This window comes from Hemiscyllium ocellatum, chromosome 32, assembly GCF_020745735.1.
Source record: "Hemiscyllium ocellatum isolate sHemOce1 chromosome 32, sHemOce1.pat.X.cur, whole genome shotgun sequence".
Taxonomy (NCBI): Eukaryota; Metazoa; Chordata; class Chondrichthyes; order Orectolobiformes; family Hemiscylliidae; genus Hemiscyllium; species Hemiscyllium ocellatum.
In genome coordinates, this window is record NC_083432.1 from 42,539,310 (window position 1) to 42,563,303 (window position 23,994).

The following is a 23,994-nucleotide window of genomic DNA, read 5'->3' on the forward strand; positions in this document are numbered from 1 at the left end:
TGAGGGCTGGCTCTGAGGGTGCTGCATCAATGTCAAGGACTGTCCATGTTTAAATACAGGGTGACTTGGTAAAGGGATACCAGAAAAAAAAGAAGAGAAAAAAAATAAACAGGGGTGTCAGGGGTACTGCTCACTCTGCGCTAACTGGGTCAGTGTCATGAACTGTGCACTATGTGTAAATACAGAGGTGACATGGTGACGGGATACCGCCTTCATGAAGTTATTTCACTCTCGGAACTTTTTCAGGGGTTTACTCCCTGAAGGCATCCCCTAAATTACACACAGTTCAACCATTCCTTTCTGGTCCCACCACGGTTCAGTATTTGAATTCACTTCTGAGCATTGGAGATTAGGGGTCACAATGTAACCATGTTTGTGAACTCAATAATTTGGTAATCTGAAGATAGATTAATGAGCAAGTAAGCTGCCTGATGGATGTTTAAAGTGGAGTTGCTTCATTATTAATTTTTAAATATGGGAACATATAGTTGCCTACATGATTCATATAAAAAAAATCACACAATGCCAAGTTATTGTCCAGCAGGTTTATTTGGAAGCACTAGCTTTCGGAGTGCTGCCCCTTCATCAGGTGGTTGTGGAGCAGAATCATAGAACATAGAATTTATAGGAACAGGATTGCAGTGTCATGGAATTTTATTATTTAAGAAATTTAGCTTGAGTTTTTCATCTTTTACAATGATCATGTTAGTTTCAGTTCCTTCATATGTAAATCCCAGAATTTTTTTAAAGTTACATTCTCAAAATGTATGGTGGCACGGTGGCACAGTGGTTAGCACTGCTGCCTCACAGCACCTGAGACCCGGGTTCAATTCCCGACTCAGGCGACTGACTGTATGGAGTTTGCATATTCTCCCCGTGTCTGCGTGGGTTTCCTCCGGGTGCTCCGGTTTCCTCCCACAGTCCAAAGATGTGCGGGTCAGGTGAATTGGCCATGCTAAATTGTCCGTAGTGTTAGGTAGGGGTATGGGTGGGTTGCGCTTCGGTGGGTCGGTGTGGACTTGTTGGGCCGAAGGGCCTGTTTCCACACTGTAAGTAATCTAATCTAATAACTTTTAACAATAGGTGCCATCTCAGCTCAGATAATGCATTGAAGGTGTGAAGTCCAATGTTAGGTCAGACTGATTCTATTTCTAAAGTGTGAGTTACAGAATTTTACATGGATTTATGCAGTTTTTGAGCAAATTAAAATGTAACTTTGCAAGTACAAATTCACCCCACAAGCTTATATGTGTGTGTGTGCCAGAGAGACTGAGTGAGTGTGTGAATGTGGGTGTGTGTGTGGGGGTGTATGTGTGGGCATATGAGAGAGAGCTTATGTATGAGAGAGGGTCTGCATGAGTGTGTGTGTGTGTGTGTGTGTGTGTGTGTGTGTGTGTGTGGGGTTACCCAAGGTCTCGGTTGAGGCCATCGCCATGACTATTGAACTTGGCTATCAGCCTCTGCTCAGCCACTCTGCTTTGTTGCTTATCCCAAAGTCTGCCTTGGAGGATAGTCACCTGAAGGTCTGATGCACACAAGCACACACGCGTGTATAAAAACACACACACACAGACCCTCTCTCATATAGTTTTAGCTGCATTAGTCAGAAGTTATTGGCTATGGGTGGGTTACTCTTCAGAGGGTGGGTGAGCTTAAAAAAAACACAAGTTCTCTCTTATATACTCACACATACACACGCTCCCTCTCACAGACTTATGTCCTATTACACTCACACACAGACACACTCTCTCTCACAGACACTCACACCCCAACACACACACCTACATGCACACACTCACTCGGTCTCTCCTACACACACACACACACACACACACACACACACACAAGTTTATGGGGTGAATTTGTACTTGCAGAATTACATTTTATTTTGCTCAAAAACTGCATAAATCCATGTAAAATTCTGTAAATCACACTTTAGAAGTAGAATCAGTCTGACCTAACATTGGGACTTCACATCATCAATGCATTATCTGAGCTGAGATGGCATCTATTGTTAAAAGCTATCTTGAGAATGTAACTTTTAAAAAGTTCTGGGATTTACATATGAAGGAACCGAAATTAAAATTATCATTCTAAAAGATGAAAAACTCAAGCTAAATTTGTTTCATCTTTTAAATTCCCTCATTTGAGGGAATGGTGCACATCCAAACAAGTGAACAAAATTCCAAGATTGCACCCATCATCCATTGGTAATTCCATGTGTTAAAAATAGTGTCAAATTAAAGAAAAAGGCTATTATTGTGCTAAGACAGATGGCAGGTCAGAAAATTGGACAGAATAGAAGAAACAACAAAAAATGACCAAAAAATAAGGTGGGACAAATTAGAGTATGAGAGAAAGCTAGCCAGAAATATAAAAACAGATAGTAAAGGTTTCTGAAAATAATTAAAGAACAAAACACTGAATAAAGTGTTTTTAGTTCATGGAATGCCCTGCCATTAGCAGTGGTGGACTCTCTCTCTTTATGGGCATTTAAACAGGCATTGGATAGACATATGGAGGATAGTGTAGGTTAGGTGGGCTTGGATCGGCGCAACATCAAGGGCCGAAGAGCCTGTACTGCGCTGTATTTTTCTACGTTCTATGTTCTAAAGTGAGAACTAGTGCTGTAGAAAGCCAGAATGAAGAATTAATAATGGAAAATAAGGAAATTGCAGATGAATCAAATAAGTATACTGCATTAGTCTACACTATAGAGGATACAAGTAACATCCCAGAGACAGCAATAAATGAGAAAATGTAAACAAGGGAGGAACTCAGGAAAATCACAATCACTAGAGAATTGGTACTGTGTAGGAACTGTGCCTGACGAGTGTCCAGGTCCTAAAAGATTTCATCCTTGGATCTTAAAAGAAGTGCCATGTGAGATAGTTGATGCATTGGTTTGAAGTTTCAAACACTCCCTTGACTTGGAGACAGTCCCAGTAGGTTGGAAGATGGTGAATGTGACTCCTTTATTCAAAAAGGAGGGCAGAAAGCAGAAAACTACAGCTTCACATCTTCTCACAGAGAAAATATTAGAAGCTTTCTATTAAATAAATTATAGCACGATATTTTGAGGAGTTCAAAGTAATCGGTCAACGTCAGTGTGGTTTTGCGAAAGATCACAATTTGTCTATTCACTGGAGTTCTTGTAGGATGTAACGGGTGCTGTCAGTAAGGGAGATCTAGTACATGCATTGTGCTTAGATTTCCAGAAAGCATTTAATCAGGTGTCAAATCAAAGATTATTGCAGGCCACTGGGCATGGGCAAACCTGTCAACATCATTATCATCATAAGAATTGATACCTAAGAGACAAAATATACCGCCTTGGACATTTTTTTTCCTAATGCCACATGAGGATGAATCATTTAGATTTTCCTTCCATTCAGACATTACACAGATGGATTTATTCAGATGTTAGTCATACACTAACTAATGTTCTATCAGATTCTGCAGCTCTGGTTTCTTTGAAGAAAAGCTCAATGTAGGAGAAAGAGAGAATACTGACCTCCATCGTGCTCTGTACTGATCCATCCACCTGATGGTTTGGAGATGAACAGCTCCTGCAATAAACAATGTTTCCATCAGACATCACTATACTCCATGTGCAAAGTCAGACACACATGTCTACGGTCATCATTCTTTCCCCAATCCCTTTACCTCTACCAACTAGAAAAACATAGGCAGCTGGCATTATATTTACTCTCTTGTGGGACGTGGGTATTGCTGGCTGGCATTTAATGCCCGTTCCCAGTTGCCCTTGAGAATGTGATGCTGAGCTGCCTTTTTGAACCACCGAAGTCCACCTGCTGTAGGAGATCTCACAAAGCTGTCAGGAAGGGAATTCCAGAATCTTTGACCCAGCGACACTGGAGGGACGGTGAAGTATTTCCAAGTCAGGATGGCGAGTGGGTTGGTGGGGTAGGCGGTGACGTTCCCATGTATCTGCTTGTCTTGTACTTCTGGATGGAAGTGGTCATGGGTTTGGAAGGTGCTGTCTGAGGATTTTGGGCGAATTTCTGCATGCAGCACTGGCTCACAACCCTCTGAGAGAAAGATGTTTGCCTAATGGCTTTTGATGGAGTGCAACAAAGATTTACAAGGCTGTTTCCGGGGATGACGGAGCTGACGGATGAGGAGATATTGACTGGGTTAGGATTGTTTTCACTGGAGTTCAGACAAGTGAGGGGGAATGTCTTGGAGACTTATAAAATTCCAACAGGATTAGACCGGGTAGGATGTCCTCGATGGTGGGTGTGTCCAGAACCAGGGGTCACAGTTTGAGGATTCGGGGTGGGCCATGTAGGACGAAGATGAGGAGACATTTCTTCATCCAAAGAGTGGTGAGCCTGTGGAATTCATTACCACAGAAAGTAGTCGATGCCAAAACATTGAATGTATTTAAGAGGCAGCTAGATAAAGCACTTGGAGCAAAGGCGATCAAAGATTATCGGGAGAAGGTAGGATTGGGCTATTGAGTTGGACGATCAACCAATCTCATGATGAATGGCACAGCAGCCTCGAAGAGCTGAATGGCATCCTCCTGCTCCTATCTTCTATGTTTCGATGTTTCTAATCTCTGTTTAAAATGGGCAACCGCTGATTTTTTAAACAGCAAACACGAATTCTGGACTGCCCCAAAATAGGAAACATCCTCTCCACATCTCCCAAAATTCCAAATCCTCTCCAAGTCTGTCAACATCCAGACTTGGAAAAATATCACAGTTCCTTCAGTATCTCAACACCAAGTCCTGAAACTTCCCTCCCCAACAGTACTGCGGCTGCACCTACATCACCATAAGGTCTGCAACAGTTCAAGATGGGCAGACCACCCTCTTCATCTCCAGAGCAGATGAAGTCTGGCAATAAAGTTACCTCCTTGCCAAGAATGACCACAACACAAGAGCAAATTTAAAAAAATCTCCTGGTTGTTCTTGTATTTGAACCTATTTATTTCAGCAAAAGGAAGCTAAGCAAAAATCATCACATATTTCAATTCCCCCCCTATCCATTCGACACAGGATAATCAAATGTGCTAGCCAATAATCCACAAGAAATCCTCAACCTTGGACAATGCAATCTATAAAAGCCCAAACAACTTAGCAAGATTTACATTTGCATTTCTTACGTCGGAGTTTGTCCTGTTTGGAACAGGAACAGAATGTGTGTTTAAAATCGTCATTCCCTCTTTGATGATTAAGTATAAAGAACCTCTGCTCAGCCAGTTAGGATTCATGCCATTTAGTGGAAGCATGAACATCAAATTTATATCTGTTTTTTGTCTCTATGGGCCATCCAAGTTCACCCAAACAGCCTCAAGATTTAAATGACATGTTCAATCTCCAAATGTCAAATTCACTTTGAAACCAGGAACGTTTTTGTCAAAACTTTCTGCATTCTTCTTAATTCAGTGGGTTTATTCTTCCTTTGTTAGATTTTGGCAATAGGAATTTCGAATCATAGAATCCCCTGTAGTGTGGCCATGCAGCCCATACTAACCCTCCAAAGTGCATCCCTCCCAGACCCAACCCCATCCTCCCCTCAGCTATTTCCCATGGCTAACCTACCTAGCCTGCACATCCCTGGACACTATGGGCAATTTAGCATAGTCAATCCACCTAACCTGCACAGCTTTGGACTGTGGGAGGAAACTGGAGCACCCAGAGGGAACCCATGCAGACACGGGGAGAACATGCAAACTCCACACAGACAGTCATCTGAGGATGGAATCAAACCTGATCCCGAGGCAGCAGTGTTAACCACTGAGCCACCATACTGAGTAATCACTGGAGACAAGTGACAAACTTTCCTCAGTGGATTCAGTGATTATTCATGGAGTCTATAATGGAATACTTTGCTTGTTTAAGAAACATACAATGACATAGCACTGGGAAGGCCATTCTGCCCATCATACCTGTGTCAGTCCTTGGATTGTTGAAACTATCCAATTAATCCTACTCCCCTTCTTCTTTCCCTTATCCTTGTGATTATTATCCCTTTAAATAGTTATCCAACTTCTTTGTGAATGTTACTATTGCATTTGGTTCTATCATCTTTCTTGGCAGTGACTTGAGTAGCTCATGATGGGAAGATCTACTCTGCTCTCTAATGGTTTTGCTAGTCAATTCAATTCTGAATCCTCTGTTAACTTTCACCTCCCCAGTTTCGATCAAAACCCATCATAGTCTTGTAATGGGTTTTGATAGCCTACATGACCTTCTAACTTCACCCTGTACATTTACCCAACTTGAGTCACAGTTTGTGTAAACAACAAATTCAGAATAAGCAGCAACTTACCCTTCTGGGATGTTGAATGGAATTGGTGATGCTGGGCTATACCCTGGGCTTCCAGCTGGGCTAACATTTGTACAGGGTGGGGTGTCAGGCCAGGGAGAACACTAATTGAAACAATGAAGGAATAATCTATGAAGAATATGTCAGGATTAAATCTTTACCACCCGTACAGCTAATAAGGGCTAATGCCTCACCTCAGTCAGCACCGTGGTTTCGTACGCTGGCTGGTACTTGGACCTCTCCTGTGGAGACCGTTTCTCTATCTTCTCCTTATCAGTTTTCAGTTTCCTGTCAGCACCTTTGGGCTGGAGTTCAACAGATTATCTCGTTATTACTGCATTGCTGGTTATTGAGGCTTGCTACGTGCAAATTGGCTGCCGTATTTCCAGCTTTACAATGGTAAACCCACTTCGGAAAATGCACTTCTTCAACTTTATTGAAATACCGGTCTTTCAATAAATGAGGGATCTGGAACTGACTGCTTCTGCTCAACAACAGGAAAATGCTGCCCATTTGGTCTCGCATCCATTTATTCAATGTTCAAGCTAAAGGAGTCTTTGACTTGGAGCACGTTTCACTGTCAGTGCAAGTGTTTCTCAAAAAAAAAGTCTTGATTTTCCTCTCCTGAATGTTTTCAGCATCAGTAGCTCTTTATTCTTCAGCCCTTCATGTGTAAGGCTGGGAGTGGTGAAGGCCTATAGGCACATCACAGCCATACCCAATAACCATACACTAAAGGACTCCTGAGGTGCACTGGTAATGTCCCTACCTTAGGGCCTGAAGACTGGGTTGAAGAACCACCTGCTCCAGAGGTGTGTAATAACATTTCTGATTCAGGTCAGTCATGATTTGGAGATGCTGATGTTGGAGTTAAACGTTAAAAATCACACAACACCAGGTTATAGTCCAACAGGTGGTTGTCCTGGTGATTTTTAATCTAATTCAGGTTAATTAGGAAATAACAGAATCATACACTAGGGGTCAGCAGTGAGGCATAGGCATCTTGGCTAATCTGCATCTTTGTCCTGCAGTTAAATACAGTCGACTCAGATGTACCTCGGTTTAGATTAGATTCCCTACAGTGTGGAAACAGGCCTTTCGGCCCAGCAAGTCCACATCGACCTTCCGAAGAGTAACCCACCTGGACCCATTTCCCTCTGACTAATGCACCTAACACTACGGGCAATTTAACATGGTCAATTCACCTGACCTGCACACCTTTGAACTGTGGGAGGAAACCCATGCAGGCACTGGGAGAATGTGTAAAAGCCACACAAACAGTTACCTGAGGCTGGAGTCGAACTTGGGACGCTGGTGCTGTGAGGCGGCAGTGCTAACCACTGAGTCACACAGTTCTAGGTTATAAGGAAATCGTGTAATAGCAGCATCGTTTAAAGTGATGGGGCCTCACGCTAAAACCAATACATGCTTTAACAATTTGCACTGCAGAAAATGTCCCCAACTCGACAATCACATTACAGCAAATTTGAGTTAATGAAATGTCCGTTATAGCAAAACGACTTGTAGTATTTTGCTTCTCAGATCGTCTTAAGGTTTTTCTTTTATTCGTTCCTGAGATGGTGAGAATTGTTGCCTTGTTACCCTTGAACTGAGTAGCTTGCTGTCCATTCATAGGGCAGCTAGGAGTCACTGGGTTGCTGCTGGGACAGTGACAGTTGCCATTCCCTGGGCCATTCTGGCCCTGACCTGAGAATAGCAGCCCCTGCTCTATGTTATTGGGTCCTACTGTCCATCCCTGTCCAAGGCCCTGCATTGCTGTAGCCCCCAAGAGACAGCGTGGGTGAGGATGGCAGATTTCCTTCCCTAAAAAGCAACAGTGAACCTGATGGATATTCAAAGTTTAATCAGTGATAGTTGTCATGGTCACCATCACTGATACCACTTTATTTAATAAATTCAAGCTCTATATAGTGAGATTATGAACCTCTGACCTCCCACAGCCCTAGCTCTCTAGAGTAGGGACATTATCACTAAACCACAATCATTCTAAGGGCCATAGAGTCCAAATCAGCTCAATACTTTGAACAATGGATAGAAAGAAAACTAGGCAAAAGCAAAAGATATTTGTGATGGAATTCAGTGGATCTGATTAATCCAAAAGGAGATGATGTAAGAAATATAAATCCATAATAATTGTTCTTTAAATTCTTTGTCTAACTACATGGTCAGGTTGCTCACACAATATAGCAAAATCACGTGCCACATTGTGAAACACAGAGCTCTGCTGCAGCTCTGGGTTGGTTTTTGACAATGATGAATGAGTTATAACCACTTTCTGTTTCAAACTGCAGTGGAAAGGTTTGGTACCTTAAACACTTTAACCTGACAGCTCGCTGAGTGCAGATGCTCGGTGTAGTCTCCGTTCTCACTTAGCTTGAAGGTGTCAATCTGAATTCTGAAGGGGACCCCTTTCTCGCCACCATTTTTCCTGGGGGTGAATTCTGTGCTGATGCAGTGAACCTGAAAACGAAGGGGGGAGTGAGTAATGTGATTCCGGATCTGACTGATATTCCTTAGTCTGTGGAATCAGGTTTGTTATTTCTAGGTGCTGGAGTGTGACGAAACATTTATGAGTCTCGAAGGGATTTAAATGGAACTCCACTTAACCTTAACTGATGAGGACATTGACATGTGATGTGGGCCAATTCAGAGGATAGGTAAATATTGGAGTTGGTGCAACACAGAAGGCGTCACAACCTGTGTCTATGCCACTCTTGGTCAAGGTTCTGCAGTTCACTCCTGACTAAAAGTGAGGAATATTCCACTCCTGAAATTGAAGTTATTAAGGCACTGACTGCATCAAAAAAAGTTTTTTAACCTTATTTTTAAAATAATTATGAGATATCAAGATAAATTGCATTAAAGATTACCCTTTCTTTTCTTGTCACCCATTAGACCAGGTAAAGATGACCAACTTACTTCTACAAATGGCATAAGTAAGCTAGATGGGTTTCTGAAACAACAATTGGCAATAGCTGTCATTGTCAGCTTCAGACTTTATTAATTGATATACATTCCATGAGTATGGGACTTGAACCCTCACCCTCAAAGTATTGGTACACACCTCAACCTAGCTGGTCCAGTGACACTATCACATCATTCCACCAGCCTGCCCACTATGTACCCCGTCATTGTGAACAATGTGGTGTTCAGCCTTGCTGGCTCAGTGATAAAAGTTTGTGGAACATTTTATTCTGTCAAATTGACAAGAAGACTGTAAAGAGGAAAAGGGGATGAATGTTTTTCTTCAGGCTAGCGCTACAACTCAGTGCTATAACAGTTGAATTCCAGTGTTGTACTATGGGTGGGCTACAAGATTTTGCTGAGTCACTACAGCAGAGACATTATACCAGAGAGGAAAGGAAAACCTAACCGTGAGGCATAATGAGGACTATCTAATCATGAAGGTGGATCAGGAAGTATAAAATCTAGGAGTGGGACCCTACCCTCTTCATATGGCTCAAGGACACATGGGGAAGGAATATGGGACAAAGGACAGTGAGAGTCTTGGGTACAAGTATTCTAGAGGGATAACTGTGGGGGAAGGTGACAGAAAATCAAAGTAGAAGAGAAAATTAGAGGAGAAGCAAAGAGAGTAGGCATGAGAGAAAGGGAAAGGAAGGAGGATTGAACGAGAGTGAGGAGGACACAAACCTGAATGGAGACAGAGGTTTGTTTCTTTGGGTCCCAGAAAAACTCCGCAGCATTCAGCAGCGTGGGGTTTACTCGCGGGTCGACAATTCCAACTGACAGAGGAATATCTGAAGTGACAAAATCATTTAGAAAAGAGAGAGAGAGAATGTCATAGTGTGAAAGAAAATCATGGCAAATGATGGATTAGTTCGACTAAGTCCGAATGCTTCAGACCAAAGATTCACTGCTGGCTGAAGGACAATAGGCAAGGTGCTACAGGCCTCTGCCTCTACATTTTGATTCAACTATGGCAAAGGAAACAGAAGCCCCCCCCTCCCACCCTGACAGCACCAAGGAAATTGTCATATGTGAGCAGTTGCAAAGCATTTGCCAATAAATGGCATCAGGGAACTTGCTAATGTACCAACGCAGGGCATTATTCTGAATCTCGAATGCTTCTTGCAATACCTTGCTGATTGTTAATAGAAGCAGGCTGTTTCTCTGACTGAGCAAAAACCTTTGATTTCTCTGCGACACTGAGCTACAGTATCCCAGCTCCAACAGTCCGCTCTAAATCAAAGGAAATTGCTTTTCTTGTACAGCATAGAGAGGGCCAGCGTTAACTGCTGCCAATTTGGGAGACAGCAAGCGAGCACAATGCTAGGCTGCTTTGTACCATCTGAACACCTATCCAGGGTTATTCATGTTTAGAGCAGGGAGACAGAAAAGGCACAATAGCATAATTAGTTTTTTATTGGAATGACTGTTCATGACAGCTTGGCCAGTTCCTTCTGCCAAACTCTTCGAAAAGGACAGTCCTCACAGTTGATGGATATACATATCTGTCTTTTATTGTATTCTGCTGTACAGGCAATGGTGACAGAAATTTGGTGAGAACTAGAATATTCTAAGTGTGAGAGATATTTCTGCTTTTCTTCAAAGATGTGCAAGCAATTTAAATGCGAAGGATGAGCAATGTCTTCCGTAGCACAATAAAAAAAGTCTATTATGGGTGTTTTGGAGTTGGGTTTTACTGCCTAATAAAGTGATCAACATAGATTCATCGGTAGCTTTCACAGAGAATAGAATAAATAATGAAGGAGAATATCTCGAGGGGAAATAGGGCAGGAGGTGGGGAATGGATCTTAATGGATAGTTATCTGAAAGAGCGGGTATAGACTTAATGAGCTGAACAACCTCCCTCCGTGCTGAACCGTTCTGTGTTTTTGTCTGTACCTTTTCCTAGCACTTTTCATTATTTGCAGTATGCCATCATAGCAAGTGGCAGTTGGGAATTACACAGTTGCTTGCAGCATTATGTACATATTAATATTTTACTCATGTCAATGAGATATTTGCCAATTCAAGCAAAGATGGAGAGTTGGGTTTGCATCAAAAAAACAACCTTTACTTTAAATTCTGTTGATTTTAAGTATACAAGTCACTCTGCAGGAAAATTATGTTTTCAATTGTAATGCATCCTGGCATAATCTGAAAAGGTGTATAAAACTGGCTGATGGGAGTTACAGGTTTTTTTACATAACCAGTTGGAGAACTCCTTCAATATCGGTAAAATAAATTTATCTGTCTCTTATTGCACAGCTGTTTGTCCTTAATGCTATTTGTGGGATTTTGTTTTGTAAAATAATCCAAAGTCAGCATAGACTTAGCAGACCAAAGGGCTTCTCTGTCATTAGAGACAAACGCCTTTAATCTGAAGGTGACCACCTCTCAGGTGAGGAGAGAGATTGAGAAGGATCGCTCTTTATTGTAACCTTAGCCAGTGTGGAGATTGAGTGGCTGGACAACTGGTTTGTGATACAAAGTAATGCCAGCAAATTCCACACAGGCTAAGGTTAGTTTCCTTCTCAACTTGCCCCCTCACCTGAGGCATGCTGACCCTCAGATTAAATCACCACTGGTCATCTCTCTAATGAGAGAGCAGATCATAGGATGGTGATGACTTTACCTTTACCTTTTTGTTACATTCATATTAACTGCTGTAGTTTCCACATTCCAACAGTGAATTTACTTTTTTTTACATTGCAAGGTCCCACAAACAGCAATAAGGACTTACCGCTGTGTGATAAGAGATAACAGTGTCTACACTTTAGAAGTGTTTGATTGGCTGAATAGTGGTTTGGTACATTCAGCAATCATAGAGGGTGCCATGGAAATACAAGAATTTTTTTTTAAGAATGACAGCAATGGTACAACCACAGAATCCATTTTATGCCAATATATCTGGCATGTCACAGTTGTACAGGACATTGGTGAGGCCACTTTTAGGATACTGCGTGCAATTCTTGTTCCCCTTCCACAGGAAAGATGTTGGTAAACTTGAGAGGGTTCAGAAAAGATTTAAAAGGATGTTGCCAGGGTTGGAGGGTTTGAGCTATAGAGAGGGGCTGAGTAGGCTGGGGCTGTTTTCCCTGGAGTGTCGGAGGCTGAGGGGTGACCTTATAGAGGTTTGCAAAATCATGAAGCGCATGGAAAGGGTAAATAGACAAAGTGTTTTTCCCCAGGGTGGTGGAGTCCAAAACTAGGGGGCATAAGTTGAAGGTACAAGATATAAAAGGGATCTGAGAGGTAAGTTTGTCATATGGAGGGTGCTGCGTGTATTGAATGAGTTGTCAGAGGAAGTGATGGAGGTTGGTACAATTATAATGTTTAAAAGATATCCTGATGGGTATATGAATAGAAGTATTAAGAGGAATATTGGCCAAATGCTGGCAAATGGGATCAGGTCAGATTGGGATATCTGGTCAGCGTGGACGAGTTGGACTGAAGGATCTATTCCATGCTGTATGACTCTATGACTCCATAAACCTGGAAAATGAAGATAAACATGAGCTATTCAGTTATTTCATCCTGTCTAGAATGACTGAGGTAACAAAAGCTGCTTTCTAATTTTTCAGTTTCTTTAGTGTCTTCTTGTATGATGAACAACAAAACACTCTGATGTTATCAGATGTCAAGGGAACAAGTCTCAATGTATGCCATAAAAACAAGACATAAGGTGAGCACAGGTCTGCCTTGCTCCTGTGCAGCCAACTCATTAATCAACAGTTGACAAGTTAGAGCATCAAACCTTACAAATATACACTCTGCAGATTTGTCCCGATTTCCATGTTGGGAAATTGTAATGAAGCCAAGTGATTGTCATTCCAAATTCTCAATATGTGCTCTCAAACAGGCAGTGTCCCACATTAGCTGCAAATCCAGAAAGTTGTCCTCATGTTCTCACAAAGAATTTAATAATGTACCAATTATCAGAATTATTCATTAACCATCTTTATAGTCTCTGTCTGCAGCCTGGGGGATTCTTGTGTCTCTCTGAGAGGGAACCTTCTATTTGTTATTTGTTTTGTCTTTATTATCAATCACTATGTTTTCACGCATTTGCCACTATTCACGTTGTCCCTGAATAAGGGAACTTCATTACTAAAACAGAAATTACTGGAGAAACTCAGCGGGTCTGGCTGCATCTGTGGAGAGAAAGCAGATTTAATGTTTTGACTCCAGTGACCCTTCTTCAGGATTGGTCACTGGACTTGAAACATTAATTCTGCTTTCTCTCCTCAGAAGCTGCCAAATCTGCAAATTTCTCCAGCAATTCCTGGTTTTGTTTGTTTCAGATTTCCCGCACCTACAGTTCTTTGTTTTATTCCATTTCTAAATCTCTCTCTCTCTATCATTAAACATCTTATTTAAATCTAACCTTGTCACCAAACTTCCTGGTCACTTGTCCTTTGGACCAGTACCAACTGTTTATTGTCTGATTTCACTCCTATGAAGAAACGTGAGTCATTTGGCTGTGATAAAAGCGCTAGAGAAATGTAATTTGTTGTTGTAAGGAGTTGCTGAAAGCCCTTTTAAAACTATGAGCAATCCCCAATAAACCACGGCCGTAAAATCCGACCATCTGATTCAGATGAGTCCAGCACAGACTAGGAACCCAATCTGGGTATGATCAGTTTGGGCACACCAAGTATTTTGTAACTAAGGCAACTATGGAGCATCCATTTCGGTTTACTGGAAGTCCTTTGTCCCTCCTTAAAATTTGCAGCCCTCCTGTGAGTGTATAATTAACTGTGTACTAGTGCTCTGCAGTTGTCTTTGCTATCCACTAGGGTCCACCAGGGTCACCCAGCACCCGAAGCTCTTTCATGGCAATGTGTCTGAGTGAAGTTTCTGCTCACAGTCCACAATGCTGGCAGTGTGTGTGTGACGTACCGATATCGAGTAGTCGGTCTCCGGGTCTGCTCCACTTCCAGCCCTGGAACTGTTGGTGTTCACTGTACTGTAAGCGCCTGTCATGAAAGACCACCCTTACTATACTCTGCAAAAACATAAAAAGGGAGAAAGTGAGGACTGCAGATGCTGGAGATCAGAGTCGAGAATTTGGTGCTGGAAAAGTGCAGCAGGTCAGGCAACATCCGAGGAGCAAGAAAATCAATCTTTCAGTAGAATTGATGCTTCAGGCATAAACTCTTCAGGAATTACAGAAAAACATAAAAGGCAAAGTTAGCTGTTGAGAGGGAGTCAGAATTAAAAACAATTTAGGGAATACATTTTCTCCCATTCAAACCACTTGATGTATCACCATATCCACACCCACCAACTCTATAAGAACCAAAGCCATTCTGAGTTTGGATTCTTGTCTAATTCAGTTTCCTCCACCCTCCCCTTTGGTTTCCATGCCTTCAATTGCCTAGACCTTAAACTCCAGAATTCCTTACCTATGCTCCTATGCAGTGTTCCGATAATTTGTTCCCCTACAGGTCTTGGTGTTGCATCTTGCTATCTGGGCAAATCAGACACCACAAATTGTGACACCATCGTTGTTGGTGCATTGACAGCCACAGATGATATTATCCCTGTAGTTTCCTAGCTCATCCCCTGCTGTTTCTTCCCCTCTTTCTCCACCGATGCTGCCAACGGTTTCCAATTTTATTTCAGATTTTTAACATCTGCAGTATTTTGCTTTTGTGTTGAGTAGGTTCTATGATGCCACGTAGAAGTAGAAGGACAACAGAAACCAAAAGAACTGCAGATGCAGTAAATCAGAAACCAGAACAGAAATCGCTGGAAATGCTCAACAGGTCTGGCGGCATCTGTGGAGAGAAATCAGAGTTAATGTCTCAGGTCTCTCCTCTGAGGAAGGGTCACCGGACCCAAAACATTAACTCTGTGGTGTTTCTTCCCAGATGCTGCCAGACCTGCTGAGCTTTTCCAGCAATTTCTATTTTCGTTTAGGAATATGACAGTGAGGATGCTGCAGATCTTAGATTGAAAACAAGATGCTAACAAAACTCTACAGGTCTTGCAGCATCCTTGGAGAGAGAACGAAAGTTAATATTCCGAGTTGGATCTGACTGTCAGAACTGTCTTCAGGTTCTGAAGAAGGGTCACACTCGACTTGAAACATTAACTTTGTTGCTTTCTCCACAGATGCTGTCACACCTGCTGCGTTTCTCTAGCATTTTCTGTTTATATACTGTCGAGATCAAATGTGTAAGCAGATGCAGAACCTGTTTTAACATTGATTGAAGCTGTTTCTCAATGTTGGTGTGGGACTTTCTGACCCATGTTTGAGCTGCCTGTTCTTTTCACTCCTCTCCCAAAGTTACCCCTTCTCACGCTGGAGGACTTACCTTCAGCATCTTCCCATTCAGTTCCAACAGTCCCCTCATATTTTGATTGCATATCATACGGATCTCATATGATTGACCTGAACAAGAAACAACACACATATAACCATGGAAACCATTCACACATCTTCAGGTTGGTCTATTGCTCTCCTGACACCTTCAGATATCTAAGGTGTAAAAGAGTCATATCTGCTTGGCATGGCCTGGCTTGTTCTCACATGGGACAGTGCTAGTGGAAACTGGCAAAGTATGCAACATCCAAAGAAGGAAGTTAACCAGAGTTCCCACTCCATGGCCTTGGTGCCTCCCATCCAGGTAGACAACCCTCTGAGACCTCTCTGCTCCTTGTGTACTCAAGTCCCAAGCTCTGAAATTCTCTTCCTAAAACTCTACACCTCTCTGCTTCTCTCTCCTCCTTTCAAACACCTTTCAAAACCCTCCTATTTGACCAGGTTTTTGCTCACTGGTCTATCCTAATCCCCTTGTATGACACTTGGTGCCAGGTTTTATTCACTTATGCTTCCCTATAGCCCCTTGGGATGTTTTAATAAGTTCTAAGTGCTATATAGATTTGCAAATTGCTGTTGATTAATCCAAAAACACCAACTAAAGTGGGTGAGAAAGGATACCAGGGTTGAGATTCCCAAAAGCAAATAATTTGGCAACACTCAGAATTGTCACCTGTACACAGTGTACGATATTGCTAACAAGGCAACTACTGTAGTCTCAGAGGGTGAGGAGATAAATTTAAACAGGAAGTAAAAAGGATTATGTTATGATTAATGGAAGAACGAACGTGTGAATCATGAGGAAGGATGTATTAATTCACTGAATGGTAATGACCTCTAACTTACTGTCCATGAGGGTGATGGGATAGACAAAAATCAATGATTTCCAAAGGTAATTGGGAGAGTATTTGAGAGAAATAAACCTACAGGGTGATGGGATTAGAGCAGGGGATTAAGTTCTCTCTCTCTGTCTCTCTCTCTCTCTCTCTCTCTCTCTCTATATGGCACGGATTCGTGGAATGAATGACCACTTTCCGTGCCTCTTTGACTCTACTCAGCAACTGGAAAAAAAATGGCAACTCCAGCAGTAACATCATGTTGCAGACCTTTCATCGAAACAAAGTCTGACTGAAGAGGAGAGGGTGAAAAACTAGGGGCTTTTTGCTTTAGAAAGGAGGTGATTGAGGGAGGACTTCAGAGATGTGAAATGCAAGATAATAATTGATTAACAAATCTAATCCAAAATATGACTTCAGGCGAAATGGTAAGTCAAAGTGACATGGATTCAAATTAGTGAAAGTCCATATTACATGAACATTATAGCAGACCTTTAGTTAGGTTAGTTGGGAGAGGATTCCTTTAGTGAAGGGGTGGTATGCAATGATTATTTAGATGCTTGAGCTCAGATATATTTCCCCTTCCTGTCTGATTCAGCTGTTTTGCTGCCCATACCTTGGTTAAGGTAAGTGAGTGTCTCCTCATGCAGTTTCACAGCAGGTGATGTGGCTGCACCCAGGACGTACTGGAAGGTGATGGCACTAGCGTCATGGTCTGAAGAAAGAGCAGAGTCTTCATGCTTGAAGAGAGGTAACGGCAGCATGTCACTGAAAGAAGAACCTCCTGTCACTTCACTGAATGGAGTCAAACCTTTGCTATTTTGTTAACATCCAGTGTAACATTGAGACCTGTTCCTTATCAACTCTACCTCTGTGGTGCAAATTTTCTCTTGAGGTTGGAAGAAATAAAGAATTTCCACCTCTATAACACCTTTCACACTCTTAGGATGTCCCAAGGTGTTTTAGAGCTGTTGAGGCATAAAGTTGTAGAATCATACAGCAGACCCTTTGGTCCAACTTGTCCAGGCTGACCAGATTTCCTAAACTGATCTAATCTGATTTTCCGGCATTTAGCCCATATCCCTCTAAACCCTTCCTATTCATATACCTGTCCAGATGCCTTTTAAATTCTGTGATTGTACCAGCGTCCACCACTTCCTCTGGCAGCTCATTCTATATATGTACCACCCTCTGCATGAAAAAGTTGCCCCTTAGGTCCCTTTTAAATCTTTCTCGTCTCACCTTAACTCTATGCCCTCTAGGTTTGGACTTTCCTATCCTGGGGAAAAGACATTGGCTATTCACCCTATCCATGACCCTCATGATTTTATAAACCTTTATAATGTCACTCCTCAGCCTCCAATGCTCCAGGGAAAACAGCCTCAGCCTATTCAACCTCTCTGTATAGCTCAAACCCTCCAACCCTGGCAACAACTTTGTAAAATTTTTCGGAACTCTTTCATGTTTCTCAACATCTTTCCTATAGCAGGGAAACCAGAAACCTGTACTTGATGCCAGATTCCCAAAGGAGTTGTTCTGATCAGAACTCGCTCCCAGCAGTGGAGAACAGAGGGAAATGCTTCAGAGATCTCCTGAAGAAATCCTTGCTGGCTCCTGGGAGACACAGGCTAGTGACTGGCTCATTTAATGGAGCACTGAACACCTCAAGGGACTTCATCAGTGAGACTCAAGAGGTGAAGATGATGCGCCTGAAGGAGCACACAACACCCCCAAACAGCTCACCTGCCCAAACCATCAAGGTCATAGATTAGATTATCTACAGTGTGGAAACAGGCCCTTCGGCCCAACAAGTCCACACCGACCCGCCGAAGCACAACCCACCCATACCCCTACACTTACCCCTTCACCTAACACTACGGGCAATTTAGCATGGCCAATTCACCTGACCCGCACATCTTTGGACTGTGGGAGGAAACCGGAGCACCCAGAGGAAACCCACGCAGATACGGGGAGAATGTGCAAACTCCAAACAGTCAGTCGCCTGAGTTTTAGGGTAAGGGATAGCAGATCTAGAACAAAGGTGTTGAGCAATTACAACTCTTGAAGAGTCAGGAATCTGGGAAATTAATGACCCCAGATTATGTTGAAGGCCAGGACAGTGAATTGATTTAAGGAAGAGATAGACAGGTTTGATGGATTATAGGGAGTGGGCAGGAAAGTCTAGTTGAGTCTGAGGTGAGATCAGCCATGATGATACAAAATGGCAGACCAGATTCGAGGGGCTGAATGGCCTATGCCTGCTCCTAGTTCTTATGCTTTTATGTTCTTATGTCACCTGGTCCATATGTGGCAGAATTTGTAGATTGTTCTTTGGACTTAACAGCAATCTCCAAATCTATCAAACCAGAGTTATTCTTAATCCCAGCCAAGAACAAGGAGGGAGTTTGAAAGCCATATGCAGTTGTAAAGTCTCATACACAAGAATGATCTGATCTTAGCAGTGTTGGTGAAAGAATAACTAATATTGGGAGGAAATATCCTGTTCTTCTTCAAATTAATGCCATGACATCTTCCATTTAGCGTGTGAGGGAAAAGTTCCTCACTTTATAGGTGGTTGGTTAATGAAGTGCCATTATTTATGAAAGGCTGTGGCAGGAAAAGCCAAGGAACTATAGACCAGTGAGCCTTAAGTCGTTGGTGGGTACGTTGTTGGAGGTGTTTCTGAGGGACAGGATTTACATGTGTTTGGAAAGGCAAGGATGGATTTGGGATGGTCAACATGACTTTGTGTATGAGAAATCATGTCTCACTAACTTCATTGATTTTTTTGATGAGGTGACAAAGAAGATTGATGAAGGCAGAATGGTGGATGTTGTCTATATGGACTTCTGCAAAGCATTTGGCAAGGTTCTGCATGGTAGACTGGTTTTCAAAAAGAGATCACATGGGATCTGGAGGAGCTAGCCAAGTAGATATAAAATTGGCTTGAAGGTAAACAGACAGAGGATGGTGGTGTTGGGTTGCTTTTCGGACTAGAAGCCTGTGACCAGAGGTGTGCCACAAGGATTGGTGCTGGGTCCACAGCTTTTCATCCTTTGTATGAAGATTTGGATGTGAATATAAGAGATATGGTTAATAAGTTTGCAGATGACACTGAAATAGGTGGTGCAGTGAACAAGTGAAGAATGTTACCTCAGAATACAACGGGATCTTGATCAGATGGGCCAATGGGCTGAGGAGTGGAAGATGGAGTTTAATTTAGATAAATGTGAGGTGTAGCATTTTGATAAGGCAAACCAGGGCAGGACTAATAGACTTAATGGTTGGACCCTGGGGAGTGTTGCTGAACAAAGAGATCTCGGGGTGTAGGTGCATAGTTCCTTGAAAGTGGTATCTCAGGTAGACAGGATGGTGAATAAGGCATTTGGCACGCTTACCTTCATTGGTCAGAACATTGAGTACAGGAGTTGGAAATTCATGTTGCGGCCGTGCAGGTCATTGGTGAGGCCACTTTTGGAATATTGCATACAATTCTGGTTCCCCTTCAATGGGAAAAATGTTGTTAAACTTGAAAGGGTTCACAAAAGATTTACAAGGATGTTGCCAGGACTGGAGGGAGAGGCTGAATAGGTGAGGCTATTTTCCCTGGCTAAGGGGTGACCTTATAGAAATTTATAAAATCGTAAGGGACCTAGTTAGAGTGAATAGCCAAAGTCTTTTTTCAAGGGTGGGGGAGTCAAAAACTTGAGGGCATAGGTTTAAGGTGAAAGGGGAAGGATTTAAAAGGGATCAGAGGGGTAATGTTTTCATGCAGAGGCTGTGCATATATGGAACAAACTGCCAGAGGAAATGGTGGAGGCTGGTAAAATTACAAGGTCTAAAAGTTATCTGGATGGATACATGAATAGGAATGCTTTAGTGGGATACGGACCAAGTTCTGGCAAATGGGACTGGATTAGGTTAGGATATCTAGTCAGCATGGACAAGTGGGAGCAAAGGGTCTGTTTCCATGCTGTACAACTCTACGACTCTATTGTCCTATGTGAAAAATGGCAGTGAGGGATTTCTCGGTTATATGGTGAAGTCTCAGCCTAGATTGAAGCAGCATATATTTCCTTAATTTAGCAGAACAACGCTGCAAGGTTTTTAGCTTCATTGATAGACTGGTGCACCATGTCTGAAAAGGCAATGGAAGCAAATTCACTAATAACTACCAAAAGTGAGTTAGGTAATGTTTAAACACAAAATAAATTCAGGCACTTCCGGGGAAGGGATGCGGGAGCAAATCTGATGGGAGAGCTTTTTCAGAGAGCCAGTACTGGTATGACAGGCTGAATGGCCTCCTGTGTAACTGATTCCATGTTGCTGAGTCACGGAGTGGGTAGTTTTAATATTCAATCTCTTGTTTCTCCCAGGGTGATCCTGGAAGTATCACACTTCAGCTCAGTGTCCACAGGACAAGAGAAAATGTCTGCCACAGTGGAATGCTGACACCCAGTTGCGTGGGAACAGACCAAATTGAGAATTTACTGTGCTGCAGCCACAGCTGAATAGCCCACCTCTGTGATCATTGTCTAGGATCATGTGAGAAGCATGTGACTTGGGATGAGGTAACAGGGAACTCATGCAGAACCTTACACTGGTAAGTAATAATACTTTCAGGAGACGATGAGAGATATTCACTCAAACCAAAATGTAGAGCGAGAATTTCAAAGGAAAATAATTCAATCAGTTTCCAAACGATTGCTCAAGCACCCAGGCATCTCAAATCTTAATTCTCATTAATTAACATCTCAATGCTCTTTAGAGAAATTGCCAAGAGAAATTTCTTTCAGCCAACATAATTTAGTGTTATCTTTTGTAGAATTACTAAAGCTTTTAAAGTTTGTGATTAGGACAATCCAGAACTAAAATAGATTAAAATAAATGTATCTGTCCATAATGCATTGAAATCATTGAGTTAAGTTTTCGGGCTGAACCAATCGTTTGGGCCAATATTCCAGCGTGGCATTGTGGGACCCTACACTTTTGGTGGTGACTTCTTTCAGATGAGGCACCAGGTATCTCACGATTTATTTTATTGTTGTTTGTATGAGCTTTCTGGGTATAGATTGTCTTTTACATTGCAATTTCAACTACACATTCAATGTAGTCACCTGTAGCAATGCACTTAAAATCTGGAATTTCTAAAATTGTCTTACTCCTTAAACTTCTAAATTCCAGAGTGTGATCTTGGCTTGTTTAAATTCTTTTCATAACTTTGGGGCACAATGATCATTCGTAAATCCCTCAAAGACCAATGTATCCTTCCTAAAAGCAGGATTCAGAGCTGCTCACAATGGTTAGGGCCAAACTAGATCTTTAGGTTTCATGTGAGCTATGACGACAAATGATAGAGTCTCAGTTTAATAAATTATTTAACCATGGCTCCCCACCTGCAGCAATCACTCGCTCGCTCACTCACTGCTGCACTGCAGTATCAGCTCAAGTGATGTGCTCAACTTCCACAGTGGGAATTAAACCAGCAATCTTCCTGACCCAAGACCAAAATATCAACCTTGACTTTAATTTGCATGTAAATAGCACATAAACAAATCTATTGTGGTAATCATTATGAAAGCTTGTATTTATATAGCTCTTTTTATGATTACTGGATGTTCCACGTGCATTACAGCCAGTGAAGTATTTTTGAAGCACAGGTATCAAAACATAATGAAATAATTAAAAATCACACAACACCAGGTTATAGTCCAACAGGTTTAATTGGAAGCACTAGCTTTCAGAGCAACGCTCCTTCATCAGGTGATTGAATCACCTGATGAAGGAGCGTCGCTCCGAAAGCTAGTGTGCTTCCAATTAAACCTGTTGGACTATAACCTGGTGTTGTGTGATTTTTAACTGTGTACACCCCAGTCCAACACTGGCATCTCCAAATCATAATGAAATAATGACAACCTATCTGTATTGCACACTCTCAAGTCCCACAAACAGCAATGTGATAATGACCAGACAAGAGAACCTGCTTCTGTGATACTGATTTAAAGATAAACATTGACCAGGATGCTGAGGATAATGTCCCTGCTCTTCTTCAAAATGATGCCATGTGACCTGTTACATTTGTCTGAGGGGACAGATGACTTCTGAAGAAGAGTCAGGCAAGTCTTGAAATGTTTAACTCTCTTTCCCTCTCCACAGGTGCTACCAGACCTGCTGAACTTCTCCAGCACTTTGTTTTAGGACAGATGGAGACTTAGTTTGATGCCTCATCCAAAAGATTGCACCTTTTGACAATGCAACCCTCCCTCAGCGCTCACACTCCAGATACTTGCTCTTAGTGAGACCTGAACCCACAAACATCCGACTCAAGAGAATGCAACTACGAAGCAATAAAGTACATTGTTATAAACTTTTTCATGAAATAAAGCTGCATTATTTGAAGGAACAATCAAAGCACACAGTTTATTTTCAAAAGCAAAGATACTCAACATAGCCGTCCGTGGGTAAGTGATGTTCTTACTCACCGTCCTCCATTCGTGGTGACATACTGGTGGTAATGCTCTGTTTGAGCTGGCCAGTAATGCTCAGTCTGATTGTGCCAATACAACATGGTGTTTCTATGTATTTCCAGGGTGGAAAAGTTTCAAGGGCAAACAGAGGCTTGCTGGGCGTCTGAAGGAGCTGGAACCTGAGCACCCGCACCCTTGTCCTTATATTCTGCAAGCTGTGCCTTTCAACAGGTGCAGTGGGAGGAGAGTGGGTGGAAAGTTCTACACAACAATTTACATGCAAATAGAAGAGAAGCAGTCCCCTGGGGCACAGCAATAAAACAGTATTTCAGGTAAATGATCAGTCCACGCCCAGGGAAAGCCTGGCCCCAGCCCAAAATGTTGCTGCAACAGCTTGACTCAAATCCCCAGAAACCAGAAAGTTCCAGTGCTGCATTTTGCAAAGAAGAGTACTTTTGGTTTTGGATTGAACCTAATTTTTGATTTTCTCTTCATTTTGTCCCACTTTATTTCTTCAGTTTGCAGGTTATTGTTGGCAATATTTGCAGAGAAACATTTTAGTTGATGCACTGCCTGCTATTTCCACAGGGAAGCTAAACAGTTTAAACTAAGCTGGTAAAATAATTGGAGCAGAAAGAATGTTGAGTTCTTAAAATATTTAATCACTCATTTTGAGTCAATAGATCTGCTACTCTTTTGGATCTGTATTTCTTCCAGCTCATCATTTTTAATGGATCCTTTACTTGTATAAATATTCCCGGACGCTGTCCTCTTACCATTATGTGCTGGTAATGACACTTCAGAAACTGCATCAGAAAGCTTTTAGGATCCTGTCTAGGTCCAGAGTATGTAAACCAATCCTCCTGTGCAGCACCGAGGGAGTGCTGCATTGTCAGAAGTCACTTCTTTGGACTGGGATGTTAAACCCAGAAAATACAAGCAGAAGTAGGCCATTCAGCCCTTCAAGCCTACTCCAGCCTTCAACATAATCATGCCTGATCATCCAACTCAGTGCCGTGTTCCTGCTTTGTCCCTCATGCCCATTGACCCCTTCTTGAACGCATTCAGTACTTTA

At 42.1% G+C, this 23,994-nt stretch overlaps 1 protein-coding gene across 2 annotated transcripts in view; it reads right to left on the reverse strand.

Annotated features, from left to right (window-relative positions):
- Positions 1 to 23,140, reverse strand: part of LOC132830706 (transcription factor CP2-like) — a 48,211-nt gene extending 25,071 nt beyond the window's left edge. Inside the window, exons 1-9 of one of the 2 annotated variants that reach the window (XM_060848526.1) lie at positions 22,935 to 23,140; positions 17,069 to 17,220; positions 15,612 to 15,688; positions 14,191 to 14,296; positions 9,976 to 10,082; positions 8,629 to 8,781; positions 6,495 to 6,605; positions 6,304 to 6,404; positions 3,515 to 3,569 (exon numbers count right to left, since the gene is read on the reverse strand). In XM_060848526.1, coding sequence (XP_060704509.1) covers positions 3,515 to 3,569; positions 6,304 to 6,404; positions 6,495 to 6,605; positions 8,629 to 8,781; positions 9,976 to 10,082; positions 14,191 to 14,296; positions 15,612 to 15,688; positions 17,069 to 17,220; positions 22,935 to 23,020 — 948 coding nt within the window. In that variant the 5' untranslated portion in view covers positions 23,021 to 23,140. The remainder of the gene's footprint in view (positions 1 to 3,514; positions 3,570 to 6,303; positions 6,405 to 6,494; positions 6,606 to 8,628; positions 8,782 to 9,975; positions 10,083 to 14,190; positions 14,297 to 15,611; positions 15,689 to 17,068; positions 17,221 to 22,934) is intronic. The other variant, XM_060848527.1, reaches the window with a different exon arrangement.
- Between the last annotated feature and the right edge of the window lie 854 nt (positions 23,141 to 23,994).